Source organism: Heterodontus francisci, chromosome 9, assembly GCF_036365525.1.
Source record: "Heterodontus francisci isolate sHetFra1 chromosome 9, sHetFra1.hap1, whole genome shotgun sequence".
Lineage (NCBI taxonomy): Eukaryota > Metazoa > Chordata > Chondrichthyes > Heterodontiformes > Heterodontidae > Heterodontus > Heterodontus francisci.
The window spans coordinates 105,060,669-105,083,767 of NC_090379.1; the positions used below are offsets into that span (position 1 = coordinate 105,060,669).

General features: G+C 42.4%; 1 protein-coding gene across 1 annotated transcript in view; it reads left to right on the forward strand.

Moving 5' to 3' along the window:
- Positions 1 to 23,099, forward strand: part of tyro3 (TYRO3 protein tyrosine kinase) — a 339,850-nt gene that overhangs the window by 93,410 nt on the left and 223,341 nt on the right. Inside the window, exons 5-6 of the mRNA XM_068039626.1 lie at positions 6,671 to 6,757; positions 9,174 to 9,289. Coding sequence (XP_067895727.1) covers positions 6,671 to 6,757; positions 9,174 to 9,289 — 203 coding nt within the window. The remainder of the gene's footprint in view (positions 1 to 6,670; positions 6,758 to 9,173; positions 9,290 to 23,099) is intronic.

Here is a 23,099-nt window from a genome sequence, read left to right on the forward strand (position 1 = left end):
GACTGTATTCAGCATGTACAGACACACACTCATCGCAATTTAATGCATACCAAGGATTAACGAAAGCACAGCGCAGAATGAAGTCGGATACAGGCTGACATTTAATTGAGGGATTCAGATGGTTTATATGTAGAATTATGGATACCCAGGAGTGAGTTACAGACTCGAATTTAATCGAGGTGTTCATTTGGTTTATATATAGAATAATGGATACCCGGGAGTGAGTTACAGACTGGAATTTAATCGAGGGGTTCATTTGGTTTATATATAGAATAATGTATACCCGGGAGTGAGTTGCAGACTGGAATCTAATCGAGGTGTTCAGATGGTTTATATATAGAATAATGGATACCCGGGAGTGAGTTACAGGCTGGAATCTAATCAAGGGGTTCAGATGGTTTATATATAGAATAATGTATACCCGGGAGTGAGTTACAGACTGGAATCTAATCGAGGTGTTCAGATGGTTTAGATATAGAATAATGGATACCCGGGAAAGAGTTACAGACTGGAATCTAATCGAGGTGTTCAGATGGTTTAGATATAGAATAATGGATACCCGGGAGTGAGTTACAGACTGGAATCTAATCGAGGTGTTCAGATGGTTTAGATATAGAATAATGGATACCCGGGAAAGAGTTACAGACTGGAATCTAATCGAGGTGTTCAGATGGTTTATATACAGAATAATGGATAACTGGGAGTGAGTTACAGACTGGAATCAAATCGAGGAGTTCAGATGGTTTATATATAGAATAATGGATACCCGGGAAAGAGTTACAGACTGGAATCTAATCGAGGTGTTCAGATGGTTTATATACAGAATAATGGATAACTGGGAGTGAGTTACAGACTGGAATCAAATCGAGGAGTTCAGATGGTTTATATACAGAATAATGGATACCTGGGAGTGAGTTACAGACTGGAATCAAATCGAGGAGTTCAGATGGTTTATATACAGAATAATGGATACCCAGGAGTGAGTTACAGACTCGAATTTAATCGAGGTGTTCATTTGGTTTATATATAGAATAATGGATACCCGGGAGTGAGTTACAGACTAGAATCTAATCAAGGTGTTCAAATAGTTTATATTCGAATAATGGATACCCGGGAGTGAGTTACAGACTGAAATCTAATCGAGTGGTTCAGATGGTTTATAGAAAGAATAATGGATAACTGGGAGTGAGTTACAGACTGGAATCTAATCAAGGTGTTCAAATAGTTTATATTCGAATAATGGATACCCGGGAGTGAGTTACAGACTGGAATCTAATCGAGGGGTTCAGATGGTTTATAGAAAGAATAATGGATAACTGGGAGTGAGTTACAGACTGGAATCTAATCAAGGTGTTCAAATAGTTTATATTCGAATAATGGATACCCGGGAGTGAGTTACAGACTGGAATCTAATCGAGGGGTTCAGATGGCTTATAGAAAGAATAATTGATAACCGGGAGTGAGTTACAGACTGGAATCTAATTGAGGGGTTCAGATGGTTTATATATAGAATAATGGAAAACTGGGATTGAGTTACAGACTGGAATCTAATCAAGGGGTTCAGATGGTTTATATATAGAATAATGTATACCCGGGAGTGAGTTACAGACTGGAATCTAATCGAGGTGTTCAGATGGTTTAGATATAGAATAATGGATACCTGGGAAAGAGTTACAGACTGGAATCTAATCGAGGTGTTCAGATGGTTTATATACAGAATAATGGATAACTGGGAGTGAGTTACAGACTGGAATCAAATCGAGGAGTTCAGATGGTTTATATACAGAATAATGGATACCTGGGAGTGAGTTACAGACTGGAATCAAATCGAGGAGTTCAGATGGTTTATATACAGAATAATGGATACCCAGGAGTGAGTTACAGACTCGAATTTAATCGAGGTGTTCATTTGGTTTATATATAGAATAATGGATACCCGGGAGTGGGTTACAGACTGGAATCTAATCGAGGGGTTCAGATGGTTTATAGAAAGAATAATGGATAACTGGGAGTGAGTTACAGACTGGAATCTAATCAAGGTGTTCAAATAGTTTATATTCGAATAATGGATACCCGGGAGTGAGTTACAGACTGGAATCTAATCGAGGGGTTCAGATGGTTTATAGAAAGAATAATGGATAACTGGGAGTGAGTTACAGACTGGAATCTAATCAAGGTGTTCAGATGGTTTATATATAGAATAATGGATACCCGGGAGTGAGTTACAGACTGGAATCTAATCGAGGGGTTCAGATGGTTTATATATAGAATAATGGATAACTGGGAGTGAGTTACAGACTGGAATCTAATCGAGGGGTTCAGATGGTTTATATACAGAATAATGGATACCCGGGAGTGAGTTACAGACTGGAATCTAATCGAGGTGTTAAGATGGTTTATATATAGAATAATGGATAACTGGGAGTGAGTTACAGACTGGAATCTAATTGTGGGGTTCAGATGGTTTAGATATAGAATAATGGGTACCCGGGAAAGAGTTACAGACTGGAATCTAATCAAGGTGTTCAGATGGTTTATATACAGAATAATGGATAACTGGGAGTGAGTTACAGACTGGAATCTAATCAAGGTGTTCAAATAGTTTATATTCGAATAATGGATACCCGGGAGTGAGTTACAGACTGGAATCTAATCGAGGGGTTCAGATGGTTTATATACAGAATAATGGATACCTGGGAGTGAGTTACAGACTGGAATCTAATCGAGGGGTTCAGATGGTTTCTATATAGAATAATGGATACCTGGGAGTGAGTTACAGACTGGAATCTAATCGAGGGGTTCAGATGGTTTCTATATAGAATAATGGATACCCGGGGGTGAGTTACAGACTGGAATCTAATCGAGGCGTTCAGATGGTTTATATATAGAATAATGGATAACTGGGAGTGAGTTACAGACTGGAATCTAATCGAGGGGTTCAGATGGTTTATATATAGAATAATGCAAAACTGGGAGTGAGTTACAGACTGGAATCTAATCGAGGGGTTCAGATGGTTTCCATGTAGAATAATGGATACCCGGGAGTGAGTTACAGACTGGAATCTAATCGAGGTGTTAAGATGGTTTATATATAGAATAATGGATAACTGGGAGTGAGTTACAGACTGGAATCTAATTGTGGGGTTCAGATGGTTTAGATATAGAATAATGGATACCCGGGAAAGAGTTACAGACTGGAATCTAATCAATGTGTTAAGATGGTTTATATATAGAATAATGGATAACTGGGAGTGAGTTACAGACTGGAATCTAATCGAGGGGTTCAGATGGTTTATGTATAGAATAATGGATAACTGGGAGTGAGTTACAGACTGGAATCTAATCGAGGTGTTCAGATGGTTTATATTCGAATAATGGATACCCGGGAGTGAGTTACAGACTGGAATCTAATCGAGGGGTTCAGATGGTTTATATATAGAATAATGGATACCCGGGAAAGAGTTACAGACTGGAATCTAATCAAGGTGTTCAGATGGTTTATATACAGAATAATGGATAACTGGGAGTGAGTTACAGACTGGAATCTAATCAAGGTGTTCGGATGGTTTTTATATCGAATAAAGGATACCCGGGAGTGAGTTACAGACTGGAATCTAATCAAGGTGTTCAGATGGTTTATATACAGAATAATGGATAACTGGGAGTGAGTTACAGACTGGAATCTAATCAAGGTGTTCGGATGGTTTTTATATCGAATAAAGGATACCCGGGAGTGAGTTACAGACTGGAATCTAATCGAGGGGTTCAGATGGTTTATATAGAGAATAATGGATAACCGGGAGTGAGTTACAGACTGGAATCTAATCGAGGGGTTCAGATGGTTTATATAGAGAATAATGGATACCCGGGAGTGAGTTACAGACTGGAATCTAATCGAGGGGTTCAGATGGTTTATATAGAGAATAATGGATAACCGGGAGTGAGTTACAGACTGGAATCTAATCGAGGGGTTCAGATGGTTTATATGTAGAATAATGGATAACTGGGAGTGAGTTACAGACTGGAATCTAATCGAGGGGTTCAGATGGTTTATATAGAGAATAATGGATAACTGGGAGTGAGTTACAGACTGGAATCTAATCGAGGGGTTCAGATGGTTTATTACTAGAATAATGGATACCCGGGAGTGAGTTACAGCCTGGAATCTAATCAAGGTGTTCAGGTAGTTTATATATAGAATAATGGATAACTGGGAGTGAGTTACAGACTGGAATCTAATCGAGGTGTTCAGATGGTTTACATTCGAATAATGGATACCCGGGAGTGAGTTACAGACTGGAATCTAATCGAGGGGTTCAGATGGTTTATATAGAGAATAATGGATAACCGGGAGTGAGTTACAGACTGGAATCTAATCGAGGTGTTCAGATGGTTTATAAATAGAATAATGGATACCCGGGAGTGAGTTACAGACTGGAATCTAATCGAGGGGTTCAGATGGTTTATATGTAGAATAATGGATAACTGGGAGTGAGTTACAGACTGGAATCTAATCGAGGGGTTCAGATGGTTTATATGTAGAATAATGGATAACTGGGAGTGAGTTACAGACTGGAATCTAATCGAGGGGTTCAGATGGTTTATATATAGAATAATGGATAACTGGGAGTGAGTTACAGACTGGAATCTAATCGAGGGGTTCAGATGGTTGATAGATAGAATAATGGATACCCGGGGGTGAGTTACAGACTGGAATCTAATCGAGGGGTTCAGATGGTTTATATGTCGAATAATGGATACCCGGGAGTGAGTTACAGACTGGAATCTAATCGAGGGGTTCAGATGGTTTATATGTCGAATAATGGATAACTGGGAGTGAGTTACAGACTGGAATCTAATCGAGGGGTTCAGATGGTTTATATAGAGAATAATGGATAACTGGGAGTGAGTTACAGACTGGAATCTAATCGATGGTTCAGATGGTTTATATATAGAATAATCGATACCTGGGAGTGAGTTACAGACTGGAATCTAATCGAGGGGTTCAGATGGTTTATATATAGAATAGTGGATACCCAGGAGTGAGTTACAGACTGGAATCTAATCGAGGGTTTCAGATGGTTTATATGTTGAATAATTGAGTGATTCTCAAACTTTTCTGATTGAAGGTATCCTTTGAAATGGTTTATCAATCACAGATTTTCCCCCATCTAAAGTCGGGAAAATGGCCCTCTGGACGAACTTGTATTTTGGTGCCCTTTCTTTGAGTTGAAGTCTGAAGCACATAAATATTTTAAAGACAAAGTCTCTCTTGAACCAGACTGAACTGACCTGGTGCCCACCACCAGGCTGGTAACTGCAGGCCGACCTGGCCATCTTGGTGCTCCTCCTAGTGCTCCTCCATGTGCGTTCCCCTCCTAGGTGACACATCCTGCCCACTCTGCATTGTGGCAGCCACACTCTGCTCCTGCCTCCCGCTTTGCACCATGCCTGCCTCTGGCTGCCACTCATTCACCTCTTTTTGACCATGGTACCCCCCTGACCACATTGCCTGGATGGTCGTCCAAGTCACCCGCCCTGACGCGCTGTCACATTATTTTGTGAACCCCCTGGAAGTTTCTCCGGACCCCAGGGGTCCGTACATCCCAGTTTGAGAACATCTGGGAGTGTGTTATGGGTAGAAATTCAATCGAGAGGTTCAGATAATTTATATATAGAATAATCACTGCCCCCCGAGCTCCACATTCAGATAACTCTATTTTGAAGCTTACCTTGTTGGTTCTGACCCGCAGCGGTCCCTTTAAGGAGCTCCTGTTAGGCTGCATGTAAGCCTGGTTTTCCTGAGGAGAGCTGGCTGTCTCAGTGCAAGCCAATCTTGCACCGAAGGCTACAGCCAGGCAATAGGCCCTTGATTCGCATATGCAAAGGGCCAAGCGCAAAATGGGGTCATGACTGGCCCCTTTTAGCCGAAGTCCTGAAGGAAAGGGTGGTGCAGAAAGCAGCGTACAGAGTGCTTAGTTCTTGCATCTCTTCTTTTCTGCTCTCCTGCGCTGACTTAGACTGGGACTTTCTTCCATTCTGGCAGCCTTTCAGTTCCTCTGGTAACCTGAAGCTGTCTGATTGTGGGGGGCATCACAGCTGAGCCTGCCCTTGTCCTAGCCTAACTTCCATGGGCACACATTTTCCAGAAGGGGTCATTAAGCTCAGGAATTCCGTGTTGAATTTTTCCCCCCCTCTCTAACTCAAGGATTGCATAATTCAGGAGCAAATTCAGGAAGCACTTTCTCACATGAAGACTGGTAGAAATCTGAGACTCTCTCCCCAAAGGGCTATGGATTTTGGGGCTCAATTGGAGCTTACAGGACTGAGATTGATAGATGTTTTGAGGTGAGGGTATTGAGGGATTTGGAGCAAAGGGTTTAAATAGAGTTGAGGCCAGATCAGCCAAGATCTAATTGAATGGCAGAGCATGCTTGAGGGGCTGAATAGCCTCCTCCTGTTCCTATGAAGTCAAATGCATTGTTCTACATCTGCCTTTGCTGAAAGTAACTCATTCAGAGGCCTTAATGATTCACTATGATGTCTCAAGATCATCTTGCATGTGTTTCTGCTTCTCTTTGTCTCTTTAGTAGTGTGCATGGGATGGGGAAGTGGTTGCTTTGAACCTGTAGAATGTAACAGCTTGTCTCTCTGCTATCACTGTCCTCAGGAATTAAAAAACTGTCCACCTTCACTTGTGAAGCACACAACTCAAAGGGAGTAGCCGTCTCCAGGACAGCTAGTGTCAACATCAAAGGTGAGTTCACAGTCTGAGTTCCTTCTATTCTCTTCTCTCTGCTGTTGAAAAACCTCATCCATGTCTCTACTACCTCTTTACTCGATTATCCCACTGCCCTCCTCGCCAGCCTCCCACTTTACACCCTCTGTAAAACTGAGCTGATCAAAACCTCTGGTGCCTGTCTCCTAACTCGCACCAAGTCCCATTCACCCATCAGCCTTGCACTTGCTGACCTACATTGGCTCCCGTTCTGACAACGCCTCAAATTAAAAATTCTTATCATTGTGTTCACTTCCCTTTGTGGTCTCGCTCCTCCTATCTCTGTAGCCTCCTTCAGTCCTACAACCTTCTGAGATCTCTGTGTTTTTCCAACTCTGGCCCCTTATGCATCCCCCATTTTATTTGTTCCACGGTTGGTGATTGGTGGCTATACCTTCAGTTGCTTAGGCCCTAAACTCTGGAGTACCCTCCCTACACCTGTCCGCCTCTCTACCTCACTCTCCTTAAAACCTACATCTTTGACCAAGCTTTTGGCCATCACTTTCTGTGTCTCAGTGTCATATCTTGTTTGATAATCACTCCTGTGAAGCCCTTTGGAACCTTTTACGATGTTAAAGGTGCTAGCTATATAAATACAAGTTGTTTTTTTCATCCTTTTTCTCTTCCTGCTTTTCCTTCCCTACTCTCTTTCCCCATCCTTTTCCCTCCCTTTATGCCGCTTTCCTCTTTTCCACCATCCCTTTTCTCTTCCATTCCTTCCTTCTTTGCTTTCTTCTACATCCTTCCTTCCTTTAATCGATCTTTCTGTTTCCTACTTTCCTCCATTCTTGCCTTCCTTCCCGATTTCCTTCCTTACCCTCTTTATCCTCCTCATTCCTTCCTTCCCCTTCCTTTCCTATTCTTCTTTCCCTTCTTTAGGAACATCGGAGCATAGGAGCAGGAGCAGGCCATTCGGCCCTTTGAGTCCGCTCCACCATTCAATAAGATCATGGCTGGTCTGGTTGTGGTCTCAACTCCACTTTCCTGTCTGGCCCCCATAACCCTCGACTCCCTTGTCTATCAAAAATCTTATCTAATCCAGCCTTGAATAAACTCAATGACCCAGCCTCCACTGCTTTCTGGGGAATAGAATTCCACAGACTAACTACCCTCTGGGAACAAAAGTTTCTCCTCATCTCCGTCTTAAAAGGGAGACCTCCTATTCTTAAACTGTGTCCCCTAGTTCTGGTCTCCCCGACAAGAGGAAACATCCTCCCGGTATCCACTCTATTAAGTCTCCTAAGGATCTCATATGTTTCAACAAAATCACCTCTCATTCTTCGAAACTCCAATGAGTAACAGCCCAACCTGATCAGGCTTCTTCATTAGGTAAGCTCTTTATCCTCGGAATTAGTCGAGTGAACCTTCTCTGAACTGCCTCTACCCTAATATAAAAGCAAAATACTGCGGATGCTGGAAATCTGAAACAAAAACAAGAAATGCTGGATTCACTCAGCAGGTCTGGCAGCATCTGTGGAAAGAGAAGCAGAGTTAACGTTTCGGGTCAGTGACCCTTCTTCGGAACAGTTCCGAAGAAGGGTCACTGACCCGAAACGTTAACTCTGCTTCTCTTCCCACAGATGCTGCCAGACCTGCTGAGTGAATCCAGCATTTCTTGTTTTTGTCTACCCTAATATATCCCTTTTCAAATAAGGAGACCAAAACTGTACACAGTACTCCAGATGTGGTCTCACCAAGGCCCTGTACAGCTGCAGTAAAACTTCCCTACTTTTATATTCCATTTCCCTTGCAATAAATACCTTCTTCTTCTCTTCCTTGCCCTCTTTTCCTTCTGCCTTTTCTCTCCCTTCCGTCCTTTTTTCCCTTCCGTCCTTCTTACCTTTCTCCATTCTTTCCTCTCCTCCTTTCCCTTCCCTTCTGTCCTCCTTGCTGCTCTTTCTCCTCTCCCTTTTCCATTTAAGTGAAATAAATTTGTGCTGCTGAATTGCAATTATGGTAACTGTTATTAGCATTGTTTTAATGGGCTACCAATGGTGAATCTCCCTCTTTAAAGGAGGATTGGCACTGTTTGGGGAAGGCTGTCCCTTTAACAACACATAATTACATATGTCATGCTCCTTTATGTAACAGATGGGTTCCCGGAACAGTTGTGCTAAAGGGCAGGTTGTCACATGATTTAAAAGCACTGGTAACGGTGACTCATTCTTAGCCTTTGTTTACAAACTGATAGACAGATGCATCATGGAAGTAGAATTTTGTACTGAACTTCTGTCCTAGATGCACTATGAATGGGCCAATGTTGTTCACAGGATGTACTTATAGTGGAAGGGAATCACAACTGTCAGCTTAAACAGAGATTCTGTACTGGGGCCAATGAATTCTTTGTTTGTGGCCTCCTAATGTGTGCCAGTTGTTGAGTAATTTCCTTGTTCAGTTTCACCAGCCAAGCCCACCAAGTTGAGAATTAACAGCCAAGCTGCCAACAATGTCAGCATCAGCTGGACTGTCACCTTCGATGGCTTCTCAAAGCTTCAGGCCTGTACGGCTCAGGTAAGTGCAGTGACTCTTGTAGCAGTTATCAGATTAAGCAGATACTCTTTGTACATATGGGGTGAAATTTTTAACTCATTCAAAACCCACCCCCTTACACAGAGTTAAAATTGGACCCATTGTGCCAGAAATAAAGCGAATCCCTTTTAACAGTGTTATACAAAGAAGTACATAGAATTTACAGCTCAGAAACAGGTCATTCAGCTCAACTGGTCTATGCTCCACATAAGTCTCCTCCTACCATTCTTCAGCTCACCCTATCAACATATCCTTCTATTCCTTTCTCCCTCATGTACCTGTCTAGCTTCCCCTTAAGCACATCTATGCTGTTCACCTCAACTACTCCATGTGGTAGTGAGTTCCCTGGATAAGTAAGTTCCTCCTTAATTCCTTGTTGGGTTTATTAGTGAGCCTCTTATATTTATGTCCCCTAGTTCTGGTCTCCCCACAAGTGAAAACATCTTCTCAATGTCTACTCTATCAAAAGCCAGACATTGCACTACATTGTGGTTGCTCAATGTTTTACCCATGGCTATCCTGTTCCTCCCAGAGGTGAAACACATTAGCTGGTCCTGTATACCCTTATTAAGTGATCTTCCCAGATCCTGCTGGTCTTCCTTGGACCAGTTAATGTGTGTTTATTCCCACTGGTGTCACAAGGTCATCCCATAAACATATAGGACTGCTGTTTAAGACTCCGCCGCCAAAGTAGGTGGCGGGCGTAAAAAATGCCCCCCCGCCTGCACGGGCACCACATCACGGAGCCACCATGATTTCAAACGTAGCGGCTCATTTGCATGGCCGCAGCACCCTACCCCCTCCCCCGACCACTTGGAGGCGGTGGGCGAGCTGTCGCAGGCAACGGTGTCCGACGCCAATGTGCTGCCGCTGGCACCATTTTTAAAGGGCTTACGGCCCTTAATGGAGATTTTAAAATTAAAGGGCCAGGTCAGTTCAATGACCGAAAAAAGGAAATTAAAATACCATTAAATTCATTCTCCCACCAACCACCAACCACCACCACCCCCCCCACCCCCAACCCCCAATGGCATTTCAAAACATTCCTGCCCTTTCCCCCTCTGAAATTTGCTTTTTAAGAATTTGACCTTTCCCGCCGCCCCAAAAAAGTTCGGCACGTTAGCCCTTTACCCGGTCCCATCACACAGCCCCCACCCCCGACCAATCCATAGCACTGTCACCCCGCTCCCCACCTCCCACACAGAGAAAAAAATCCTCCTCCCCCCACCTCCCCACAGGTTTTGCGCCACGTTTGCCCGAACAAGGATTCGACGACGCAGCATTGTCGGCCGCCCGAATGAAGATCGGTGTGGTGATCAAGGAGGCGACGGGACCCTCATTAAATCCGGTATGTTGCAATTAGTTTACATATTTAAATGGGGGTCCCACGGCTGAATGGCGGGATGGCCACCATGAGGCCTCACCGCTGCCCCTGAGATCAGCAAGGGGCCTGTCGCTGTCAGGGTCTGTGGTGGGCCTCCGCCGCATCGATCTTCATTGCACACCACCCCCCCCCCCCTCCCACCACCATCATTCCCGATGGCGGAGGGGCTTCAAAATCCAGCTCATAGTCTTTCTGAACTATGGTGTCACTCTCCTCTGTCGTCATCATGCCACTGCTTCACAGATATGTATCACCCACCAGTCTGCATGTGCATGCAGAGACCCTGAAGAAGGTTGCGACTCCTTGCTAAGATGTCCAATTTACATTTTAAAAACTTACAGATACCCCTAATCTAAAACGGGTCTGTCAGTTCAAACTGGATGGGTGTCAGCACTAAAACTGAGGGGAGGTGGCTTAGTAAGGAAGGAAAGAACTTACATTTCTTTGGCACCTTTCACAACCTCAGGCTGCCCCAAGGTGCTTTACGACCAATTTTGAAGTGTAGTCAGGTAGAAATCACAGCAAAGTCCCACAAACTGCAGTGTTATGATGGCCAGGTAATTTAGTTTTTTAGTGATGTTGGTTGAGGGATAAATATTGGCCAGGATACCAGGGAGAACGCCCCTGCTCTTCTTCAAAATAGTGCCGTGGGATCTTTCTCGTCCACCTGAGAGGACAGATGGGGCCCCAGTTGAACATCTCATCCGAAATACCATGCAGCACTCCCTCAATACAAAGCCTCAAATTTCTGCTCAAGTACTTCAATGAGCCATTTTAACTCAATTTACCAGCACCAGTGAATGCGTTGGTCATCATTGCTTGACTGCTATATTCCTGGTGGTTTTTGAAGAGTAGAGTGTTCTAGTACGTGTAACTCATAAAGCAGAACTGTTAGGCAATCTGAAGTAAACCCTTGTTTAGGCCCCAATATTTCTGCTTTGTGTTTTCTCTTCAGCTACTTGGGCTTGGGATTAATCTTTTTAGCAGCATATTTTTGTTTCCTCTGGGCTTGAACCATGGACATTGGATCTGCTTTCCAATTTGGGCCTCTCTATTAAACTCCTGGTTCATAGAGTTGCTAGGTTCTGGTTAGTTCATGGCATGCAATCACAGACAGAGGGTTTCTGTATTGAAGAAGATTATGGCTCAGGAGAGGACCCTTGTACAGTCTTCTCACATAATGAGGCGTGGGTGGATACTTGGCCAAAGTCCGTCATCTGCTTGAAATAGTCTGCACACTCCCAAAGGTGCCATCTTTCTCCAAATCCAAAATGGGACAAGGGACTAGATCAAGGCTTCAGTTTTTTGTGATTGAAAATTTCTCATAATCCTTAGTAATTAATGACTCCACATTTTAAGACAGAGAGGTTAGTTGGAAAAATCCAACTAAAAGTGGAGTTCCATCAAGCGCAGGAATTCGTGTGATACACTAAATAGGAAAAAAGCTGCAATTTGTCTTATTTGTTATTCCCACTTTTTGCACCAGGCACATATTATTGGTAAATATAGTCTCAGGTATCTGTTTTAGAGCTTGGAAACTTCTGTATGCCCTAATCAAAACTGGCCTCTCTGCTTCAACTTTGGAATGTTGGTGAGACTTCAATTCCTTCACAGAAAACTGCTTTGCCAGAATGTTTTCTAAGTAATTCCCATCCACTAGTTGTCATCCCATGCCATGCATTGCCAGGCCACACAGGCACCAAGTTATTGGCAGTGCTTCATAAGAACATAAGAAATAGGAGCAGGAGTAGGCTATCTGGCCCCTTGAGCCTGCTCTGCTATTCAATATCATGGCTGATCTAATTGTGGCCTTAACTCCACTTTCCTGCCTGCCCCCATAACCCTTGACTCCCTTGTCAATCAAAAATCTGTCTAACTCAGCCTTGAGTATATTCACTGACCCAGCTTCCACTGTTCGCTGGGGAAGAGAATTCCAAATACTAACAATCCTGAGAGAAGATATTCCTCATCAGCCATGTCTTAAATGGGAGACTCCTTAATTTGAAACTGTGCCCCCTCGTTCTAGGTTCCACCATGAAGGGAAACATCCTCTCAGCATCTACCCTGTCCAGCCCCCTCAGAATCTTATACGTTTCAATAAGATCACCTTTCATTCTTCTAAACTCCAATCAGTATAGGCCCAACCTGCTCAACCTTTCCTCATAAGACGATCCCTTCATCCCAGGAATCAGCCTAGTGAACATTCTCTGAACTGCTTCCAATGCAAGTATATCCTGCCTTAAATAAGGAGACCAAAACTGTACACAGTACTCTGAACGTGGTCTCACTAACACCCTGTACAGTTGTTGAAAGACTTCCCTACTTTGATACTCCATCCCACTTGCAATAAAGGCCAACATTCCATTTGTCTTCCTAATTACTTGCTGTACCTGCATGCTGACTTTTTTGATTCATGTGCAATGACACACAGGCCCCTCTGAACTGCAGCATTCTGCAATCTCTCTCCATTTAAATAATATTCTGCTTTTCTATTTTTCCTGCAAAGTGGATAACCTCACATTTTCCCACATGATACTCCATCTACCAAATTTTTGCCCATTTACTTAACCTATCTATATCCCTTTATAGACTCTCTGTGTCTTTCTCACAACTTGCTTTCTTACCTATCTTCATCTGGTAAGCAAATTTGCCTACAATATAGTCGATCCCCTTGTCCAAGTCATTATTATAGATCGTAAATAATTGAGGCCCCAGCACTGATCCCTGTGGCACTCCACTAGTTACAGTTTGCCATCCTGAAAATGCCCCATTTATCCAGACTCTCTGTTTCCTGTTAGTTAGCCAATCCTCTATCCATGCTAACATATTACCCCAACACCATGAGCTCTTATCTTATTTAGTAACCTTTTATGTGGCACCTTATCGAATGCCATTTGGAATTCCAAGTACACTACATCTAAAGGTTCCCCTTTATCCACCCTGCTTTTTACATTCTCAAAGAACTTTAATGAATTTGTCAAACACGATTTCCCTTTCACAAAACCATGTTGACTTTGCCCTATTGTATTGTGATTTTCTAAATATCTTGCTACTGCCTTTTTAATAATGGATTCTAGCATTTTCCCAACACTGGCCTATATTTTCCAGCTTTCTCTCTTCCTCCTTGCTTGAACGGAGGTGTTACCTTTGAGGTTTTCCAATCTGCTGGGAGCTTTCCAGGATCTCGGGAATTTTGGAAGATTACAACCAATGTATCCACTATCTCTGCAGTGACTTCCTTTAAGACCCTCAGATGCAGGCCATCAGGTGCAGAGGATTATTGATTGTTTTAAGTTCCTCCTTCTCTTTGTCTCCTGATTTTCTACTATTCTTGGGATGCTTTTTGTGTCTTCCACTGTGAAGACGGATACAAAATACTTGTTCAAAGTATTTTCTCTTTTCCCATTATTAATTCCCCAGTCTTATCCTCTAAGAGACCAATTCTTACTTTAGCTACTCTTTTCCTTTATATGTATATGTATAAGCTCTTACTGTCTTTTTTATATTTCTTGATAGTTTTCTCTCATATTCCAATTTCTCCCTCTTTATTACTTTTTTAGTGAGCCTTAGCTGATTTCTAAAATTTCCCAATCTTCTGGCCTACCACTAATCCTTGCAGAATTGTATGCCTTTTCTTTCAGTGTGATACCATCCTTAACTTCCTTTGTTAGCCACAGATGGTTCATCCTTCTGGTTCAGTCTTTCTTCCTCAATGGAACATATCTTTGTTGAGAGTTATTTTATTTTTATTTAGAGATACAGCACTGAAACAGGCCCTTCGGCCCACCAAGTACCACCCATTTATACTAACCCTACAGTAATCCCATATTCCCTACTACCAACCTACACTAGGGGTAATTTACAATGGCCAATTTACCTATCACCTGCAAGTCTTTGGCAGTGGGAGGAAACCGGAGCACCCGGCGAAAACCCACGCAGTCACAGGGAGAACTTGCTAACTCCGCACAGGCAGTACCCAGAATTGAACCCGAATTGGAGCTGTGAGGCTGCGGTGCTAACCACTGCGCCACTGTGCCGCCCTAGATAGTTATGAACTATCTTCTTAAATGTCTGCCACTGCTTCTCAACCATCTTAACTTTTAACCCATTTTCCCCATCCACTTTAGCCAACTCTGTCTTCATACCCTTGTAATTGCCTTTATTTAAGACATTTCTTATAGACCCACATTCTTCACCCTCAAATTGAATGTGAAATTCTATCATGTTAGGATCACTCTTGCCTAGAGGATCCTTTACTATGAGATCTTTAATTAATCCTGTCTCATTGCACATTACAAAAAGCCTGGTCCCTGGTAGGTTCTAGAACATATTGTTCAGAGAAACTGTCCCAAATACACTCTATGAACTCATCCTTTAGGCTACCTTTAACAATTTGATTTGTCCAATCGTTGTGAAGATTAAAATCATCCACAGTTATTGTTGTGCCATTCTTGCAAACCCCCATTATTTCTTGATATATACTCTGACCTTGTTTGCTTGTTCACTCTTATGTTTGTATGCTCTGTCCCTTCCTGTCACACTCTGGTTCTCATAACCCATATCATTACCTTGCACTTTTTCCTTGCCTTTCGCTTTAACTTTCCAACTCTCCCTTTACATGAACACTCCCCCAGCACTATTTAGTTTAAAGCCCTCTCTACTGCCCTAGTTATACAAATCATCAGGACACTGGTCCCAGCATGATTCAGGTGAAGGCCATCCCCATTACTGGTGCCAATGCCCCATGAGTCAAAATCCATTTCTCCCACACCAATCTTTGAGACACGCGTTCAACCCTCTGATCTTATTTACCCGATGCCAATTTGTTCGTGGCTCAGATAGTAATCCAGAGATTATTACCTTTGTGTTTCTGCTTTTTAAATTAGCCCCTGGCTGCTCATACTCCCTCCGCAGAACCTCTTTCTTAGTTCTTCCTACATGGACCAAGACAGCTGAATCTTGCCCCTCCCACTTCAAGTTCCTCTCCAGCCCCGAGGAGGCGTTCTTAACCCTGGCAGACGGCAGGAAACGCAGCCTTCAGGACTCGACGCTGTTGGCTGCAAAGAACAGTATCTATCCCCCGAGCTATACTGTCCCTACTACAACTACATTCTTTTTAACTCCCCCGACTTGAATGGCCCCCTGCACCATAGTGCCTGGTCTATTTCCTGATCCTCCCTGTAGTCCCTGCTCTCGTCCTGCAAGAACAGGCTGCAAGAACCTCATGCCTGTTGGAGAAGTGAAAGGGCTGAGGTTCCTCCAGTGTACCCTTTGGATCCCCATACCTGCCTCTCTTGCAGTCACACCATCCTGTCCCCAACCATGGACCAAATCAGAAGTACCTAGCCTAAGGGGTTTGACTGCCTCCTGGAACAAATGCCCAGGTACCTTTCCCCTCCCTGATGCACCGCAGTGTCCGAATCTCCGCCTTGAGCTCATCAACTCTGAGCCGAAGTTCCTCGAGCTGCAGACACTTACTGCAGATGTGGTTGCAGTGGATCACATGGTGTTCACCAGCTCCCACATGCTACAGCTGCAACACATCACCTGCCCTGCCATCTTTACTCTGTTTTATTTAACAAATTAGGTTTGGAAACATCACTCAACATTTATCTGTTGTTATAACAATTGGTTTAACTAGTTAAGCTATAAATCTATTGCAATACTTGTATCTCCCCTGTACCAGTTAAACTACTGCCATCGTTTAAAGAGAAAAAAAACTTTAAACTCACCAACCACTCACCCGCCTGATCACCAAATTAATGCTTCCGGGCTTCAGCGCTTACACCTCACTGCTGGTCTCTTCCTCAGACCACTCCTTTATTGTAAAAGGGCAGAACAGCACCTCCTCCCTCACTGCACCAAATTCCCACACTTACTTCTCTGTAGTCTTTCATCAAGAGACATGAGAGAGACCAGTGCATGTTTTCTATTTTTCTCATTCTCACATTCGCTCTCACTCTCTTACTCTCTTACTTGCTCTTATTCTCGTGCACACTCTCAATCTCACTCTCTCTCTCTCACGCTGTCTCTCTCATTCTCAAACACACCCTCTCACATTCATTTTTATATTCACTATCACATACTCTCACATACTCTTGCTCACTCTCACTGAAACTGCTCGACTCTACCGAGCACCTCCTCCTGACAGGATAATTTTGAGCAGGCAGCTCACCCAATATGAAATGACAAGTGTAAAAAAAGTGTCACTGCAGTTAGTACAATTTCAGTTTCAGTCAGCTACACCAGTGCTCGGCCAACTTGTCCAGGCTCTCTAGACATTATTCTTAGTACATTAGAGACGATAAAAGTTCAGGAGTTTCAAGTACAAACTGCAATATAATTGATCAGATCAAATGACTCATTGGAGTGAAACCGAGTGTCTGATTGGAGTGAAGTTGAGTGTCTGATTGGAGTGAAATCAAGAGTGTCATTGGAGTGAAATCAAGTGTCTTTGGAGTGAAATTGCGTGTCTCTGCAGTGTGAAATCATGCGTCTCATTGGAATGAAATCGAGTTTCTCATTTGCATGAATTCTACTTACCTCATTGGTGTGAAATAGAGTGTTGCATTGGAGTGAAATCGCATGGCTTATTGAAATGAAATCGAGTGTCTCATTGGCATGAAATTAAATGTCTCAGAGTGAAATCGAGAGTCTCGTTTGAGTGAAATTGAGAGTCTGATAAATGTGAAATTGAGTGTCTCATTGGAGGGAAAATGTGTGCTTCATTGGTGTGAAATTGAGTGTCGCATTGCAGTGAAATCAATTGGCGTATTGGTGTGAAATCGAGAGTCTTGTTGACTTAAATTGAGAGTTTGATTGGTGTGAAATCGAGTGTCTCATTGGAGGGAAATCGAGTGTCTCATCGGTGTGAAATCCATTCTCACATTGGCATGAATTCGAGTTTCACATTGGTATGAAACTGACTGTATTCTTGGTGTGAAATCGAGTGGCTCATTAGAGGTAAATGTGTGCTTCATTGGTATGAAATCCATTCTCACATTGACATGAATTTGAGTTTCACATTGGTATGAAACTGACTGTACCCTTGGTGTGAAATCGAGTGTCTCATTGGATGGAAATCGCATGTCGTTTTGGCGTGAATTTGTGTTTCACATTGATGTGAAATCGAGTGTCTCATTGGAGGGGAAGTTTGTGCTTCATTAGTGTGAAATTGAGTTGTCATTGGAGTGAAATCGAATGTCTTATTGGTGTGAAACTGACTGTATCCTTGCTGTGAAATCAAGTGTCTCATTGGAATGACGTCGAGTGTCTCAATGGAGTGAAATTGAGACTCTGATTGGAGTGCAAACAAGAGTGTCATTGGAGTGAAATCAAGTGTCTCATTGATGTGAAATCGAGTGTCTCATTGGAGTGAAATCGAGTGTCTCATTGGAATGAAATCGAGTATCTCAGTGGAGTGAAATCGAGTGTCTCATTGGAATGAAATCGAGTGTCTCATTGGAATGAAATCGAGTATCTCAGTGGAATGAAATCGAGTGTCTCATTGGAGGGAAAATTTGTGCTTCATTAGTGTGAAATTGAGTTGTCATTGGAGTGAAATCGAATGTCTTATTGGTGTGAAACTGACTGTATCCTTGCTGTGAAATCAAGTGTCTCATTGGAATGACGTCGAGTGTCTCAATGGAGTGAAATTGAGAGTCTGATTGGAGTGCAAACAAGAGTGTCATTGGAGTGAAATCAAGTGTCTCATTGATGTGAAATCGAGTGTCTCATTGGTGTGAAATCGAGTGTCTCATTGGAATGAAATCGAGTGTCTCATTGGAGTGAAATCAAGTGTCTCATTGGTGTGAAATCGAGTGTCTCATTGGTGTGAAATCGAGTGTCTCATTGGAATGAAATCGAGTGTCTCATTGGAGTGAAATCAAGTGTCTCATTGGTGTGAAATCGAGTGTCTCATTGGTGTGAAATCGAGTGTCTCATTGGAATGAAATCGAGTGTCTCATTGGAGTGAAATCAAGTGTCTCATTGGTGTGAAATCGAGTGTCTCATTGGTGTGAAATCGAGTGTCTCATTGGAGTGAAATCAAGTGTCTCATTGGTGTGAAATCGAGTGTCTCATTGGAATGAAATCGAGTGTCTCATTGGAGTGAAATCGAGTGTCTCATTGGAATGAAATCGAGTGTCTCATTGGAGTGAAATCAAGTGTCTCATTGATGTGAAATCGAGTGTCTCATTGGTGTGAAATCGAGTGTCTCATTGGTGTGAAATCGAGTGTCTCATTGGAATGAAATCGAGTGTCTCATTGGAGTGAAATCAAGTGTCTCATTGGTGTGAAATCGAGTGTCTCATTGGTGTGAAATCGAGTGTCTCATTGGAGTGAAATCAAGTGTCTCATTGGTGTGAAATCGAGTGTCTCATTGGAATGAAATCGAGTGTCTCATTGGAGTGAAATCGAGTGTCTCATTGGAATGAAATCGAGTGTCTCATTGGAGTGAAATCAAGTGTCTCATTGATGTGAAATCGAGTGTCTCATTGGTGTGAAATCGAGTGTCTCATTGGAGTGAAATCAAGTGTCTCATTGGTGTGAAATCGAGTGTCTCATTGGAATGAAATCGAGTGTCTCATTGGAGGGAAAATTTGTGCTTCATTGGTGTGAAATCGAGTTGTCATTGGAGTGAAATCGAGTGTCTTATTGGTGTGAAACTGACTAGCCTTGGTATGAAATCAAGTGTCTCATTGGAATGACGTCGAGTGTCTCAATGGAGTGTAATTGAGAGTCTGATTGGAATGAAATCGAGTGCCTCATTAGCGTGAAATCAAATTTCACATTGTTGTGAAATTGTGTCATATTGGAGTGAAATCAATTGGCACATTGGTGTGAAATCGAGAGTCTTATTGACTTAAATCGAGAATTTGATTGGTGTGAAATTGAGAGTCTCATTGGAGGGAAAATGAGTGGTTCATTGGAATGAAATCGTGTATCAAATTGGAATGAAATTGAGTTTCACGTTGGTGTGAAATCGAGTATCTCATTGGAGTGAAATCACGTGTCTTATTGGGGTAATTTTGTGTTTCACATTGGTGTGAAACCAAATGTATCCTTGGTGTGAAAGCAAATTTCATATTGGCATGAAATCTTCTTTCACATTGGAGTGAAATCAAATGTCTCATTGGAGTGAAATCGAGAGTCTCGTTTGAGTGAAATTCAGAGTCTGATAGGTGTGAAATCGAGTTTCTTCTTGGAGGGAAAATGTGTGCCTCATTGATAGGACATCGACTGTCTCATTGGAATTAAATTGAGTGCCTCATTGGCGTGAAATCGATTGTCTCTGAGGTGAAATCAAGTTTCTCATTGACGTGAAATCCACTTTCACATTGGTGTGAAACCGAATATGTCCTTGGTGTGAAATCGATTGCCTCATTGGAATTATGTCGAGTGTTTCAAAGGAGTGAAATCGAGAGTCTGATTGGAGTGCAATCAAGAGCGTCATTGGTGTGAAATTAAGTGTCTCTTTGAGGTAAAATTGCGTGTCTTATTGGCGTGAATTCGAGTTTCACATTGGTGTGAAATCAAATGTTACATTGGAGTGAAATTGAGTTTCTCATTGGAGTGAAATCAAGTTTCTTATTGGTGTGAAATCCATTTGTACATTGGCGTGAAATCGAGTGGCTCATTGGAGTGAAATTGAGTGTCTCATTGGAATGAAATCGAGAGTCTGATTGGAGTACAATCAAGAGCGTCATTGGTGTGAAATTGAGTGTCTCTTTGAGGTAAAATTGCATGTCTTATTGGCGTGAATTCGAATTTCACATTGGTGTGAAATCCATTTGCACATTGGAGCGAAATTGAGTTTCTCATTGGAGTGAAATCAAGTTTCTTATTGGCGTGAAATCCACTTGCACTTTGGTGTAAAATCGAGGTCTCTTTGAGGTGAAATTGAGAGTCACATTGGTGTGTAATAGAGTTTCTCTTTGAAGTGAAATTGCGTGTCTTATTGACGTGAATTCGAGATTCACATTGGTGTGAAATCAAATGTTACATTGGAGTGAAATTGAGTTTCTCATTGGAGTGAAATCAAGTTTCTTATTGGTGTGAAATCCATTTGTACATTGGCGTGAAATCGAGTGGCTCATTGGAGTGAAATTTTGTGTCTCATTGGAATGAAATCGAGAGTCTCAGTGGACAGAAAATGAGTGTCTCATTGGAGTGAAATTGAGTGAGTGAAAGGAGTGAAATAGAGATTTTCATTGGCGTGAAATCCACTTGCACATTGGCGTGAAATCGAGTGTCTCTTTGAGGTGAAATTGAGAGTCTTGCTTGAGTAAAATTGTGTGTCGTTTTGGTGTGAAATCAAATGTCGCATTGGTGTGAAATCGATTGCCTCGTTGGACAGAAATTGAATATCTCATTGGAGTGAAATTGAGTGAATGATAGGAGTGAAATCGAGTTTTTCATTGGTGTGAAATCCACTTTCTCATTGGAGTGACATCGAGTGTCTCATTAGAGTGAAATTGAGAGTCTCGTTTGAGTAAAATTGAGGGTCTGATAGGTTTGAAACCGAGTTGCTAATTGGTGTGAAATCCACTTGCACATTGGCATGAAATCGAGGGTCTCTTTGAGGTGAAATCAAGTATCTCATGGGTGTGAAATCGATTATCTCATTGGAATGAAGTCGAGTGTCTCAACATAGTGAGATCGAGTGTCTCTTTGAGGTGAAATCGAGTGTCTCTTTGAGGTAAAGCCTGGCTCGGGTGTAAAATTAAAACCCGACCCGACATGAATCTTCTTTGTCTGTTCCGACAGCAGGCTATTCCTGCAGCTGGAGTTGTGGGGAATCATGGGTGAGCCTGATCCTGTGGCTTCCCGGAAGCAGTGTCCAGCCCGACCCGACCTGAGCCTGAATGCCGGACTCGGAAGTTTGACCCGACCCGACCCGACCCAAACCTGGCACATGTAGTTGGGTCTAGACGTGTTCGGATCGGGAAGCCAGGCTTAACTTGGAGGTGAAATCAAGTGCCTCATTAGAGTGAAATCAAGTGTCTCATTGGTGTGAAATCGAGTGTCTCTTTGAGGTGAAATCGAGTGTCTCATTGGAATGAAGTTGTGTGACTCAACGGAGTGAAATCGAGAGTCTGATTGGAGTGCAAACAAGAGTGTCATTGGAGTGAAATCAAGAGTCTTGTTGACTTAAATCGAGAGTTTGATTGGTGTGAAATTGAGTGTCTCATTGGAGGGAAAATTAGTGGATCATTGGAATGAAATCGTGTGGCAAATTGGCGTGAATTTGTGTTTCACTTTGGTGTGAAATTGGGAATCTCATTGGACTTAAATCGAGAGTTTGATTGGTGTGAAATTGAGTGTCGCATTGGTGTGAAATCAAAGATCGCTTTGGTGTGAAGTTCTGTGTCTCATTGGAATGAAAAAATCGAGAGCCTTGTTTGATTGAAATTGAGACTCTGATAGGTGTGAAATCGAGTGTCTCATTGGAAGAAAATGTGCGCCTCATTTATGTGAAATCGAGTTTGTCCTTGGCGTAAAATCTACTTTCACATTGATGGAATTCGAGTTTCACATTGGTGTGAATCTGGCTGTATCCTTGGTGTGCAATTGAGTGTCTCATTGGAATGATGTTGAGTGTGTCAACAGACTGAAATTGGGAGTCTGATTGGAGTGAAATCGAGTGCCTCATTGGAATGAAAATGAGTGCCTCATTGGAGTGAAATCCACTTTCACATTGGCGTGAATTTGTGTTTCACATTGGTGTGAAACTGAATGTATCCTTGGTGTGCAATCCAGTGTCTCATTGGCATGAAATCAAATGTCTCATTGGAGTGAAATCGAGAGTCTCGTTTGAGTGAAATCGAGAGTCTGATAGGTGTGATATTGAGCGTCTCATTGGAATGATGACATGTGTCTCAATGGAGAGAATTCAAGAGTCTGATTGGAGTGCAAACAAGAGTGAAATCGAGTGTGTCTCATTCGACTGAAATCAAGTTTCTCATTGGAATGAATAGAGTATCTCATTGGAATAAACTCGAGTGTCTCATTGGAGTGAAATCAATTGGTGCATTGGTGTGAAATCGAAATTCTTGTTGACTTAAAGCGAGAGTTTGGTTGGTGTGAAATCGTGTATCAAATTGGCATGAAATTGAGTTTCAAATTGGTGTGAAATCGAGTGTCTCATTAGAATGAAATATAGAGTCCGATTGGAGCACAAACAAGAGTGTAATTGGAGTGAAATCGAGTTTCACATTGGCATGAAATCCACTTGCACTATGGGGGTGAAATCAAGTGTCTCATCGGAATGAAATCAATTGGTGTATTGGTGTGAAATTGAGCGTCACATTGGACGGAAAATGAATGGCTCATTGGAGTGAAATCGTTTGCCTTATTGGCATGGATTTGTGTTTCACAGTGGTGTGAAACCTAATGTATCCTTGGTGT